At 47.8% G+C, this 14,358-nt stretch overlaps 1 protein-coding gene and 1 long non-coding RNA gene across 3 annotated transcripts in view; one reads left to right on the top strand and one right to left on the bottom strand.

Moving 5' to 3' along the window:
• Positions 1-4,769: 4,769 nt before the first annotated feature.
• LOC132484455 (uncharacterized) lies at positions 4,770-12,920 on the bottom strand. The gene is made up of 3 exons (XR_009531204.1): positions 12,837-12,920; positions 11,041-11,152; positions 4,770-4,829 (listed from the first exon to the last, which is right to left on the bottom strand). It is a non-coding gene; the product is annotated as an uncharacterized LOC132484455 (long non-coding RNA).
• The window catches only part of MAPKAPK2 (MAPK activated protein kinase 2), a 45,643-nt gene continuing 42,730 nt past the window's right edge, over positions 11,446-14,358 (top strand). For both annotated transcript variants that reach the window (XM_060091006.1, XM_060091005.1), the window contains exon 1: positions 11,446-12,105. In XM_060091006.1, coding sequence (XP_059946989.1) covers positions 11,788-12,105 — 318 coding nt within the window. In that variant the 5' untranslated portion in view covers positions 11,446-11,787. The remainder of the gene's footprint in view (positions 12,106-14,358) is intronic.

The following is a 14,358-nucleotide window of genomic DNA, read 5'->3' as shown; positions in this document are numbered from 1 at the left end:
AGAAATGACCTGATTTTCAGACTGCCTTGTTAGCTCAACTTCCCAGGGAGAAAAGAGCAGACAGCTGTGTGAGAAGTAAATGGAGCAAGCTGGTGTTTTGGAAATACCCCCGCATTTCGAAAATGTTCTGAAAAATACAGAGGGAACAGAAGAGAAAAGCCTCCAGGACAAGGAGCAGGGAGAGGAAGAGAGAGTAGGATGCTCAGCTCTTGTTCTCCTCCCAACACCTTTAATGGTTTTTGGACCAAGATCTTGATCCAGAGGAATAGATTATTGGAATTTTGGTTTGGGAAAAAAATAACCATCTTAGTTGCACTGCCATTTTTTCCAAGCCTAGAACAGGATCCAGTGGAGCCCATCCAGGGTTGGCATGGAAGTGAGGTCACAGCAGGGTAACTGACGGGAGAAGAAACTCTAGGATAGAGCCTTTTGCCCCAAGCTGTCTATCTTTGGGTGGCCTCCGCTCCCTGCTCAGGAAAGCATGGTGCCTAAGAAGACAGGGTTGGGTCCCAGCTTCCTGCCTTCAAATCACCACTCCAATCCTTACTTTGTCACTTAAACACACTGGGCCTCAATTTCCTCATCTGGGTCCCCGAAAGGATATTAGTAACACCTGCCTTGTAGGGTTGTTCTGGGGATTGATTAACACATGGTGAGCACTTAGACCCATGTCAGGAACATAGGAAGTGCTTGATCAATGGCGTGATTATTATGACTTTTATTTGTCTTTCCCTGAGTGCCAGCCACCATCTTCCATTCCATCTGCCCAGCAAAAATAAGCGTCATATTCTCTGGCAGGCGCTGGACAGTCACCAGGGATGGATAAGAAGTTTGCAGGAGGCTTCACTGCCTGCCAGGTCTCTGTTCTTTCTTAACACAGTGTGGAGCGCACAACAGGTAGTGTCATCTTGACTCCAGTCTTCCTGGTTCCTTGCCCCTGGTCCTTGACTGTTCACCTTCATTTGCTTCTTCTGCTGCCCTGCTCTTTCTTTTCCCAGCTCTGTAGAAGATGGTCCCAGGTGTCCCAGCCCAGGCCATGCTGGAGTCCCGCCAGGCCCTTCCCTGACTCATCCTGGTGAGGAAGCCCGCTAATCTTCCCACTCAGTACGTCTCCCTTTCCAGGCCCTGGGTTCCCCACACACTCCCTGAGGAAGCTGGAGGAGGGCCGCTTGGCTCTGTAATCACCACACTTCTTGGTGGTAAACAAGAACCAGATTCCTGGGGAGTGACGCAGGCAGGAGCTCAGTGGCCGAGGCAGCTGCGATCGCACCGAGACTTGAAGAAACACCTCTGCTTGGGCCCTGACCTGTCTGGGGAAGGCCCAGGGGAAGGCTGCCCACACAGCCCTCTTTGCTACCCTTCCTATTGACAGGGGCTTTTGCACCAGATGGCTCTGCAGACACAAGGCGGGGCAGCCAGTGGGCCCAGATTCGGAGGCCTCCCCCACAGAACTGGGGAGCATAGCCCCGTCTCTCCTCTTCCAGGATTGGTCTCACCCTCTTCCCTGATCTATACCCAGCTCCCACCCCAGGCCATCATCGCTCACTTCCCATCCCTTCCCTCACTGATGCTGGGAGAAGCCTCAGACTCAGGAGGATGCCTGATCCCAGGAAGCACAGAGTAAAGGCTGTACTGCAGGCTGGCATGGCCATGAGCTATCCAAGCCTTTTGACTTTGGGTAACATGGCTGATCTAGGGCTTCCCTCTTGACAGTGTGACTTTGGAGTTTAGGATCTGGTGTCCTGGGATTTAGGCCAAACACAGTCCATGCTAGTTCTTAAGCGAAAAGCTGGACTGGCTCAAATACCTCTGGAAGGATGCACGAGAAAATGGGGCAGAGAACTGGGTGGCTGGGAGAGAGCTGTTTACTATATGTCCTTTGGGACTTTTGCATTGTGTACCATGTTCACGTACTAAAGCAGGGGTCCCCAAGCCCCGGGCCGGAGGTGAGCGGTGGCAAGCAAGCAAAGCTTCATCTGTATTTAGAGCTGCCCCCCATCGCTTGCGTTACTGCCTGAGCTCCACCTCCTGTCAGCATTATGGTGAGTTGTATAATTATTTCATTATATATTACAATGTAATGACAATAGAAATAAAGTGCACAATAAATGTAATGAGCTTGAATCATCCCGAAACGATCCCCCCTCCCACCGGTCTGTGGAAAAATTGGCTTCCACGAAACCGGTCCCTGGTACCAAAAAGTTTGGGGACTGCTGTATTAAAGGTTCAGAGAGAGAGAGAGAGAGAGAGAGAGAGAGAGATGGAATATTCTGTAATTTTGTAAATCTTCTACCTGTTGAATATAGGGAAGAGTCCTTTGTCTCGCTCCTCCAAGGCAGAAGGGACAGTGAGGCAGCTTCATTGGGGAGGCCTCACCTGGGTCCGACTTCAGGCTTAGAAGGGGCTGTTAGAGGCAGGTGGCTGCTTGGGGAGATTTTCCAAGTGTCTGAACGACTTGGAATCTTGCACTAAAAGGTGACACATTGCTGAGTGCAGTGATCCAGGAGGAAGGAGGGGGGATCTATGACCCCTCTAGGCCTGGAAGGCCACTCTCCCATCTCATGCACAGTTCAGCCCCTCCGTACCAGAGAGGTCGACATGGGCGGGTCATTCGGCTACCTTTGCACTGGGACCCAACACCAGGGGGCTGGCCTGAACCAGCACCCCGGGGGCCCAGTGTCCTTCCTGGTAGATGCCAGAAACTGCCTCCAATCTCCAGGTAATGTGTATTAGTCTTAGTACATTTGTTTCTTTATTTTATTTTTAAAAATATTTATTTATTTTTGGCTGTGTTGGGTCTTTGCTGCTGCGCGCGGGCTTTCTTTAGTTGTGGCACGCAGGCTTTCTCTAGTTGCGGTGAGCGGGGGCTCCTCTTCGTTGCAGTGCGCGGTTCTCTCATTGCGGTGGCTTCTCTTGTTGCGGAGCATGGGCTATAGGCGCTCGGGCTTCTGTAGTTGCAGCACGCGGGCTCAGTAGTTGTGGCACACAGGCTTAGTTGCTCTGCAGCATGTGAGATCTTCCTGGACCAGGGCTCAAACCCATGTCCCCTGCATATTGGCAGGCGGATTCTTAACCACAGGGGAGTCCCCATTTTTTTTCTTTAAAAACATTTCTTTCTTTTTTGTTCTAAGTTCTTGCATTTATATCATGTGTTGAAGTTTGCACAGCACTTTCACGTAGTATTACCAATGGCTCCCTGTTGACCAAAGTCCAAAGCCTTAGTGGAATGTCTAGCCCTTGAATCTGCTTTTCGCCTCACATCTTGACACTCTCCCCTGCACACCCTGCATTCCAGCCTGTGCTGACCACCTGCTGCTCCTAAACAGGCTGTGCAATTTCTCGTCTCCCTTTGCTCCATTGTTTAGTGTTATCCCTTTCTCCTCCTCTGCCTGGAGAATTCTTGCCCATATTTAGATCCCTAGGTCAAATGTCATTTCTTTGGTGAGAACTTTCTAGATGACTCTCTCCTGTTTGCGAGCCCTGAAGACCCAAACTTAAACCCTCTCAAGGCCACACCCAATAGGACGGCTATTACCAAAAACAAAACCCCAAAACCTAGAAAATAACAAGTGTTAGCTGAGTGGAGAAATTGGAACTCTTATGCATTGCTGATGGGAATGTAAAATGATGCAGCTGCTATGGAAAATAACCAGGCAGTTCTTAAAGAATTTCACATAGAATTAGCATAGGATGAAGCAATTCAACTTCCGGGTATATACCTAAAATAATTGTAAGCAGGGACTCAAACAGATATTTGTACACCCATGTTCGTAGCATCATTATTCACAATAGCCAAAGGGTGAAAGCAAACCAAGTGTCCATCAAGAGGGATGAGTGAATAAGTAAAAGGTGGTATATATATATATATATATATATATATATATATATATATATATATATATATATATATATATACACAATGGTACAGCCTTAAAAAAAAGAAGGAAATTCTGACACATGCTGCAACGTGAATGAACCTTAAATACATTATGCTAAGTAAAACAAGCCAGTCATAAAATGACAAATACTGTATGATTTCACTTATATGAGTTTCCTAGAGTAGTCAAATCCATAGAGACAGAAAGTGGAATGGTGGTTACCAGGGGCTGGGAGGAGGATGGGAGTGGGGAGTTATTATTTAATGAGTTCAGAGAACTAATTTAGGAAGATGAAAAGTTCTGGAGATGGATGGTGGTGATGGCTGCACAACAGTGTGAGTGTACTTAATGCCTCTGAACTAGTTAATAGTTAAAATGATACATTTTATGTTATGTATATATATAACTGTCACCATTTACATATGTATGTAAATATATATATATGTAACTTCTCAAGGCACTCAAGGTCCATCAGGGTCCTCTGAGCATTCCTATGCCCAGTACAATACTTGACCTGAACTGGTGCTTAGTCAATGTTTGTGGATATGAAAGGAGGTGCAAAGTTGATGGTGGGGGTCAGGTGCAGGTACCAGGCTGGCCCACATGCCAACTTCTCTCTTCCAGCACATCCAATTTTCCCCTGCACCTACTGCTCCAGTGAAGGGAGGGTTCTAGACATCTATCCAAAGCTGTGGGGAGACCCCTTGCCAGCATCAGTGAGCGAGCTTCCAGGAATGAGAGGAACTTGCCTGCAACATGTACTATATAGGTCACACAAAAGAAAGAACTTCCTTTCATGATATAGTGAGACACCGGAAGTTCTGAGAGCCTAAAGTTTTTATGGTCACACACCTACTTGTCTACATGTAGGTGTGGTCTTTTGAGAAAGTTGACAGATCAGGTGGTCTTCATAGGTCCTTTTCATCTCTACAATATTACAGTTTTCATAACCTAAAGAGAAACATGGGGGAAAAAGTTAACTCCTACCTCTGTCATTTAATGAGCAAAAACAAAACAAAATGTGGGTTATACCACATGTACCTCATATATTTAGGACATTTCTCAAAAGCTTATACATCCTAGGATCCTAATTTCATTACTGCTTAAATGACTTTATTCATTGCCTTTAACTCTCTGTCTTGGAGGAAGAGTCTTTGGAATCTGAGTAAGATGCAGGTTGCAGACTGTTTCCTTCTCCTGAGCCATGCACACAGGCTGGGATGGCTTCCTCGGAGTGGCCTGGCAGGTGTCAGGTAGCTGGACAACTTACAGGGGCATTTAGGAACATGGACTTTGACATGTGTGGAAACAGCATGAGTTTTGAATTCCAGCTCTTGTGCTCTAGTGTGATGACTTTGGCTGGGTATTTAACCTTTCTGAGCCACAGTGCTTTTAATGATTGGAATAGCAGAAATAATACTAAGTACAGCCTGTCGAGAGGATTGAAGGAGATGATTGGTATGAACGTACCTGCTGCATAATAACTGCTCCACAGAGGCCAATCAGTATGTGTCAGTAACAGCTCAAAACTTGACAGGGGAATATTAATCTAGGGAATATTATCTCCCCCTTCATTATACAAAAAGAATGCAGAGGTGCAGTTATTATAGTCATAAGTGGTAGAGGTGGGATTTGAACCCAGCACTTGATTCCGCCCTGTTCTGCTGCCTCAAAATTATGGTCTCATGGGAAGCTGTTTATTCTTATACACTTAGGAAATCGCTACCCAGTGCACACACACAGACACACAGACACACACACACACACACATCTCTTCCTACCTTTCCTACCTTCCCACTCCCATTTACTCATCTTAAGTGAGGGATGGAAAAAAATTCCAGGGGTCAGCAGGTTACCAGACAAAGACCAATGACCCTTTGGGTTGACACACCCTGGTTGTGTTCCTGGATGGCAAATCCCCTTTACCTTTCTCCCTTCCCCATTTCACTATCCAGGTTGAATGCTCATCTGAATTGCAATGGACATGCCAGATACAGGCTAGACTGGAGGGGCAAAGCTTTTAATATGGGACAACGGTCTTGGGCTATCTGGACTACGGTGGAATATTTACCCCTTTCCTCTCCATTTCCCATACCAAGGCACAGAATTTACAGTTAAGCAACCTGTAGTCTTAATTAGTCCCGTTTTCCGTCCCTTTGGACCATGTCATGTCTGTCGATGTGCTGAGGCTAAGTTTGTGTTCCCCCTTAGGTACTTCCTTCTTTCTCTTCCCATTCCCATTCTTCCCCTCTGCTCCGGCTGCTTCCTGCTGTGGCATTAAACAGTCCAAGGATGGGGTGCAGATAAGGGCATTGGGGTGGGGGAGCAGGGCATTTCTTCCCCTCTGAGATGTCCTCACATAGGGCATTGCCCACAAAATTGACTTTGGGTAAAATTTCTTTCTGTGGATCAGTCCCTAACACTTTCAGAGATTTCAGAAATTTTGTGACGAATAATTCTTATATATCTCTCATTTTTGCTTTGGAGAATTTCTCAATCTCTCAAAGAAAAACTAGCCTATAAGATGAAGACTGCTTATCTCTCCCAGGCCTCAAGTCATTTTCCTTTCCAAGAGTGAGCTTTCAGTGAAGAGAGCTTTTCCTGTGAATCATGCTGCCTTCTGCAGTATTTTGTGTGCCCCAGCAATAGATACAAAGGCCACTTTATCTGTGTGCATATATCTATCCAACAGCTTGCGGATGATCATATTTCATCGAGAGCGTGTTATCTGAAAATTTGCAGGAAATTCACCTCCATAGATTTTCAACCCTTGTAATCCATTCAGAATGCCATATCACAGCAAAATAGGAAATTTTTACTCTCTGACGGTGGAAGGCAGGATGGGGGAAGCCTTGAGAAGAGATATTGCCATGGATTCACAAGTAATCCTATCATATAACCCAGCCATGCAAATTAACACAGACCTATACTCTGTAACAGATTAGGTCAAGATTGAAGGAAATTGAAGTGTGGGAGATTTAAAGTTTATCTAAAATAGAAAGTATAGGCCATACCTCTTTAGGTCATTCCTGCCCAGAAATGGCAAGATACCATATTTAGGACATCAAGAAGGATATGTGGGTGTATGTCTGCTTAGGATTTAGAGTGGGGGCCATGAAAATGGACTTTGGGTCAGAAACACCTGGGTTCTGTGCTTTGTTAACTATGTACCCCTAGGAAAGTTATTCAATTTCTCTAGGACTAAGTTTCCTCATTTTAAAAATAGATAAATGAGGATAACAGTACTTATCTCATAGGGTTGTATAATAGTTAGAATGGAATTTGGATGTGAGTGATAGAAAACTTAGAACATCAGTTGCTGTAATAAGAAGGACATTTATTTCTATTTCATATAAAGGCTGGGTAAGTTGTTTAGGGCTGATACAATGGATCCAGGCTCCATCTTCTACCCATACTCCATGGATAGAAGGACATAGACTCTTTCTATCCTTTTGCTCTGTCATCCTCAACCTGTGGCCTCCAATTCATGATTCAAGATGGCTGCTCAAGCTCCAGCCATTACATTAAAAAAAAATTATTCATTTAGTGACTGCATTGGGCCTTAGTTGCTGCACATGGGCTCTTTGCTGCAGTGCTCGGGATTCTCTCTAGTTGTGGTGCGCGAGGGCTCCAGAGCTTGGGCTCAGTAGTTGTGGCGCGTGGGCTTAGTAATGCCCTGCAGCATGTGGGATCTTAGTTCCCCAACCAGGGATTGAACTGGCGTCCCCTGCATTGCAAGATGGATTCTTAACCACTCGACCACCAGGGAAGTTCCTCCAGCCATTACATTTTTATTCCAGCCACCAGGAAGGAGAAAAGAGGAAGAGAAGGAGGAGGACTTACCTCTTTTCTCAACAGCTTCCATTTACAAGTCATGAACACAGACAGCTGTAATGGAGGCTGGGAAATGTAGTTTTTATTCCGGGCAGTCATGTGCTTAGCTAAATACTGAAGATTCTTTACTATCAAAGAGGGGGAAATGGATACTGGCGGAAACAACCAGCAATCTCTACCACAGACCCTCATGAGATTTAAATGAGACAATGGCAGGCTGAGCACAGTGTTGGGTATAGAGTGATCACTCAGTAATCGCCATCATTATCATCACCATCGCCATCATCATGAGGAGGTGGGGAATACTTTGAAACTATGACAAGACATTTCCTTATTTTAACCTCATCTTTCTGATAAAGTCACCAATATCCACCACCCTTTTAAGACACTATGAGCTTCACCTTTTATGAAGGTCAGACACCTTTATGTGTCCTTATGAAATAAAACTACATAAAAGGAAAGCAAAGGAATGATGAACTTAGGATTCAAGATAATGGTTATCTTGGCCAGAGAAAACAGAGGTGGGTTGGGGATGAATGGAGGAACCACCTAGTTAGATGTATGCTACTGTCAAAGTCCTAGTTTTCATTTTGGGTAGTGGATTCACAGGTGCCTACTGCATTATTAAAAATAACTAAGGACTTTCCTCGTTGTCCAGTGGTTAGGACTTGGCACTTTCACTGCCATGGCCTGGGTTCAATCCCTGGTCAGGGAACTAAGATCCCTGCAAGGTGCAGCCAAAAAACTCACCCCAAAACAAAACAAAACAAAACAACCAAACTAATAACTAATTAAATAAAAGCAGAGATGGACCAGTGATTCAATGATGAGGAGGATTATAATTAACCAAATTCTGTGTACCTGAGGTCTTTAAATTGTCTTTGTGTGTACAGTATTCATGGCATATGTGCTTGCCTGTCAATAGTAGACAAAAATAGTACTTTCTATTTGCATAGACTTTTAACTTTTGAAGTGCTTCTACATATCCATAAAAATTGTTTAAGTAGTTCATTACAGATGGTTGAGAGCTTGGTATTATACAAATAGGACTTTGGACTTCCATGTCCTAAGGAAAAATATTTAATTTTATTCTTACAGTAGCTCTACAAGGGAGGCAGGACAGATGTTATCATCACTGTTGGACAGATGAAAAAGAGGGAACTGAGAGGGCACGGGACTTGCATGAGATTACATGGTTAGTTAGAACTGGAATGGAACTTAAGACTCTGGATCTCTTGCTCATCTTACGTTCTTCCTTTAGCCCATCTCACTCCCCAGTTATTATCCATCCATTAGACATTTATTTTATGTCTGTTACATGCCAGGCACATTGCACTTATGTGTTTGTGTTGATATATATATATATATGTATTCTGGGTGCTGTGTGTGCAGCTTCTGCAATCTCTATGTACTGAGTCCTTGTGTGCCCCCTGGGCCTAATTGGTCCTTGTAATTCCAGGAGGATGCCCCAGCTGTGGTTTCAGTTGTCTAGTTATTCCTAGGTCACTGGGCTGCAGCATCTCCCCAGAGTCCCAGCTAGATAGGAAGGCGGCTTTGATATCAGGGGCAGATCCCCAGGCAGTGGGCACAGACCAGAGGAGCAAGCCAACAATGCCTCAGTCATGATAAGATTTGCTATTTCATGATCATTTCTAGCTTTTGGGGAGTTCTCATGAACACTATCTCATTTAATTCTCACTCAGCCCTGATATTCGACTTTATTATTTTTCTCCTTTTTTCAGATACAAAGAGGAGAGACTTGAACTCAGGTCATTTGTCTCTAAATTCTGTTCTCTTTCCACTGTGCCTTCTCTGAAAGGGCAAAAAGAGCTTATCCTCTTTCTAGCCTTGTGGAGGGAAGCAGGTGAAAACTCAGTGTCAGGCAGTAGGAAGCCACCGGTGACTCTCTGCAGAGGAAAAAAGACCAACTCCCAGCCCTGCGCAGCCCCAGCCCAGCTGAGGTGAGAAGCAAGGAGCAGGTGCTTCCACCTCCCCATCCCTGCGTCCTTCTCTCAGTCCTTGGGCTTCTCCCTTGTGTGCCTCAGGGAGGTGATAGTAGTGCTGCAGAATGGGTGAGGTGTTTTCCAATCTCTGTGGCCGTAGGCTGTCTTTTTATCTTTGAGGAGTCAGAGGAATGGGGAACTATCTAACTTATCCACCCTCTAGCATGAGAGGAGAGCTTCCGCCGCCTGCTATTGCAGAGAATTCCTCTGCCCCCACCTCCCAGAAGCTGGTACTTGTGTCAGTGCCACTCTCTTGATGCTGTCTGCTTGTACCTATCTTCTCCCCCACAGATCAACACCATCCACCACTGCAGGCCTGAGCACGGCACCTTGCACAAAGTCAAGGTGTATGCTAAATTAACTGTGCTCAGAAGGAGCGAGTATTTGTGTTAGGGGAATCATATTTCTCCTTGGTCCATGGAGTGGGCCCTGGAGTGAGTCCCGGGAAGGGACTCTGCTGGGAGGGTAACTTCTACCTTTCAGGCTACCCTTGCCTGGGCTCGGTCCCCAGGGCACCTGTCCTTAGGATGTTCCCTCCTCTGCTTCTCCCGGAGCTAGGTCTCCCTAGACAAGGGGGCTCTAGAGTGTTGGGGGAACGTGTTAGGGGCCACGTGTGGCCATAGGTAAAGTCACATTCTCTAATTCGGCCTTACCAGTAATTAAGCTGAGGTTTTGTCTTCACCTCAGCCTCCTTGTCTTATTTCTGAGCTGTTTTACTAGTCAGAGTGGGGAGGAGGTCAGCAGGAATTTATTTCATGATCATCCCCAAACCCCCATCAGAATATGTATCGAGACCCTCTGGTAGCTTAAATTTAGGGCCTCCCCAATCTCCTCCCTTGATCTGGGCTATGCTTAGGTCCAGCTAGATCCTTAGTATCTTCCTCAGAGACAGGGGGCTAAATTGGACTAGAACTTGGCTTCTTCAAAAATACCCATTTCTTATGCCTGTAGGTTTAGGGCCTAACTTTTCCACATTGGAAATCAGGACCTATTCCCCAGACCTTCCCTTTTTGGTACATTGTCTCAGGGAATTCTCTCCACACCCTATTCTTCCCACTGGGAGAGATGCACGGACCTGCTCAGGATCACACAGCCAGTCAGGGGAAAAGGCTCCCTGACTTCAGGTAGTCTGAATGTCAATCCATCCTCTTCCTGCCCTGTAGCCCTTTTTAGCTAATTTACATGAAAAAATGTTCAAAAGTATAATTACTAAATTGTTCATATTTATATGATAATAAATCTTTACCGAAAAACAAATTTGTGAGAAAAGAAATGCAAAACTCAGAGGAAAGTGTTCAAGTTAAAATATTCCATATTTGCCTCACCCTATTCCGAGAATGAGTGGCCTCTGTAATTCCAGGTCACCCTGGAGGTCTCATCTGGCTCATACTTGATAGTCATCCCCCGCCTTCGAAATACACCCCCAGCTGCTGCTGTCTAAAAGAGCCAGACAATTGGAGAAAAGTGGATTATCTATCTGATTATGCAGCTACTTTCATACGCCTCCCCTTTCCCTTTGCGTGGCCCTGAGTATTTAAGAACTAAGATTTCTCGGTCCCCGCTCCCTGTCCCCAGACCCGGTCCCCAGCTTTGGCCCTTCACGCTCCGGAAGCCTCGCGTCCTCCCCTTTAAGGCCAGCCCCTCCCCCACGCCCACGCCTCCCCAGCTCCGTCCCGCCTCCCCAAGCCCTGCCCCCTCCGACCCTCCCCTTTAAGGACCGGCCCCGGACGCAGACGAGGCTGTGACGCGGCCGCCGGCCCTCGGGCTGGGTACTTTGTCGCGCGGCCGCTTCCCCCCCGGCCGGGGCCCCTCCGTCCCGCGTTCCACCGAGCGCCTGGCCCCCGGGGGGAGGGTGGGAGGGAGGGAGCAGGGTCGTTGGGCGCCAGCGGCGCACAGCGGGACACACGGAGCCCCGCGACCCGCCGAGCCTGGAGCCGGGCCGGGGCGGGGAAGCCGGCTCCAGCCCGGAGCAAACTTCGCAGCCGGGCTGGGGGTGGCGGGGAACCCGTCCGGAGCCGGAGGAGGGGCCCGCCGCGGGCCCTCCCGCCGCTGCTCTCGCGCCTACGGGCACCATGCTGTCCAACTCCGGTGCTGTTCCCCAGCCCGCCGCCGCCGCCGCCACCGCACCATGCTGTCCAACGCCGGCGATGTTCCCCAACCCGCCGCCGCCGCCGCAGCCCCCCGCCCCGGCCCAACCTCACCCCCCGGCCCAGCCGCCGCCGCAGCCCCCGCAGCAGTTCCCCCAGTTCCACGTCAAGTCGAGCCTGCAGATCAAGAAGAACGCCATCATCGACGACTACAAGGTCACCACCCAGGTCCTGGGACTGGGCATCAACGGGAAAGTTTTGCAGATCTTCAACAAGAGGACCCAGGAGAAATTCGCCCTAAAAGTAGGTTTGGGGCCCGAGGGAGGGGAGGACGGGCGGAGGGGGCCTCCCGGGGACCACCCCCGGCACTCCGCAGCGGCCTAAGCTCTCGGTGGCTCAGCGTGGTCGCGCCGACGCTTTCCTCGGACTGGCGTCGGGGCCGCGGAGGAGTGGCCGCGGTGGGGCTGCCTGTCCCGCGCGCGTGAGGGGTGCCAAGTGCGCGGCAGGGGGCGGGGGGCAGCGGGAAGGTCAGGTCCCGGCGCACCACACCGCCGAGACCGAGTTTCCGGTCACCTCCGGGTGTGAGTGGCGGGGACTCGAGAGGACTCGTGAGGACCCTGCCATTTTGGGTTTGAGCGGCATCCAGCCGAGTTGCAACGGTTGGCTTCGGGACCACTTCTGCTAATTTTCCCCCTAGTCTCAAGGAAGTGATTTTCGGGGGTTGTGGTTCCCCATCCTCTGCTCCTTTCTTTCTGTGGGCACAAAAGGCCCATTACTCATTGAGCTGGTTGGTCGGTTGGTTTGGAGAAGTCGTATCTCAGAGGTTTATTTAGCCTCGCTCCTTATTTGGGAGCCGGAATGTGTGATTTCACTTCCCTGGGCCTTGCGAGTGCGGCTGTGCTGCCTTGGGGCGCGCCGGCCGGGGAGGTGCAAGGCTGGAGATTCCGCTGGGACACCGACACCCCCCCCACCACCACGACCGCCCCGGGCGCGGGGGAGGGTTTGTTTTGATCCGAGAGCGTGCCCCCTCCTACCTTCAGTGTCTGTGAGGCTCCAGATGGGAGGCCAGCCTGCTCCTTCTCGGTGTCTGCTGTTTACATAGCTCCATTGATCATTGTAAACCGGGTCCGTAAACCACGGCTTGGCCCAGTGCTGATTCCGCAAATCGGAGATGGCCACTTGAGTCCTGGACATGGGCGATTGGTGGACAGAGGAGGGAGCGTTTTCCTAGATCTGGGGAAAACCAACCTCTTTTTTTTTTTCTTTCTTTTCTTTTTTTAAGGGGATCTGGTAGGGGGGAGAATGGGGATTTCAGTGAGAGTATCTACTTCGGAAGTTAAACAGAATGGACTTGGAGGTCTGATGAGTCTCCAGTGCAGTGTGAGCCACTGTTCAGGGTCATGAAAAAGATTTTCCCCAAAGAGGGGTTTCAGATCAAACCACATCTCTAAAGGTGACCAAAAACGCCTCTTCCCCCTGGGGTGTCTTAATGATTGGAGGAGGAGAAAAATACTTCCTGTGTTATACTTTCTTTTCCCCCTCAATCCCTGTGGCTAGCTGTGTTTCAGCTATTCATACAAAACTCAGATATGTGTTATGGGTGGAAATGTTGGAATATATAATTAGATATAATAAGACACTGGTACTTGGGGGTTGTAGAAGACAAGCATGTTCAACTTAACAGGTTTTAAGGCCTCTAAAATTATTTTCTTGCTGCTTTCATCCTCCCTTTTGGGGGAGAACTTCAGCTAGCCTCAACACTGTCAGATTTGTTTGTTTTTTACTGTAAGCTGTTGCTGAGGGCTTTTGGTTGTTTGGTGTCGACTTTTGGAGAAGGAATATATCAGTATCCTGAACCCTTTAATATTTGTGCCTTAGACCGTTCTTTCCCTACTCATAACTGGGGGCAGGGAAGGAGAGTGGTTGTTTGACCCCGTGGCTCTGACCTCAGGGAGTGGAGTTGAGTGAATACTGTTTGAACACAGTTAACCTGTACTGTTGAGGAAGTGACAGACATTCTTTCCAGGAGAGTTTTCTATCCCCTCTGAGACGCCATCTGCCTTCACCCATCAGCAGTTTGGGGACTCTGGCTGCTCATTTTCTTGGATACCTGGAATATGGTATAAAGACTTCAGAACAAAAGCTGTCAATTTCTGCTCCTTATTCTGTTTAATAGACACAGAAAACCACCCTCTAAAATGCTTTTGGGTGGCAATTCAGATTTCTGTTGTAATTAATAGGAGAGAGATTTGGATTTTTTTCCCCTTTGAATGGTTTTGAAAGGAAAGATCCAGCAGTATTTTATTTTATTTTATTTTTTAACATCTTTATTGGAGTATAATTGCTTTACAATGGTGTGTTAGTTTCTGCTGTATAACAAAGTGAATCAGCTATACATATACATATATCCCCACATCTCCTCCCTCTTGCGTCTCCCTCCCACCCTCCCTATCCCACCCCTCTAGGTGGTCACAAAGCACCGAACTGATCTCCCTGTGCTAAAGATCCAGGAGTATTTTAAGTAACACTCATAGTTTGTCCTTCTCAGGTTAGAAG

This window comes from Mesoplodon densirostris, chromosome 2, assembly GCF_025265405.1.
Source record: "Mesoplodon densirostris isolate mMesDen1 chromosome 2, mMesDen1 primary haplotype, whole genome shotgun sequence".
In the NCBI taxonomy this organism is placed as follows: domain Eukaryota; kingdom Metazoa; phylum Chordata; class Mammalia; order Artiodactyla; family Ziphiidae; genus Mesoplodon; species Mesoplodon densirostris.
This window is presented reverse-complemented; position numbering and strand designations above follow the sequence as displayed.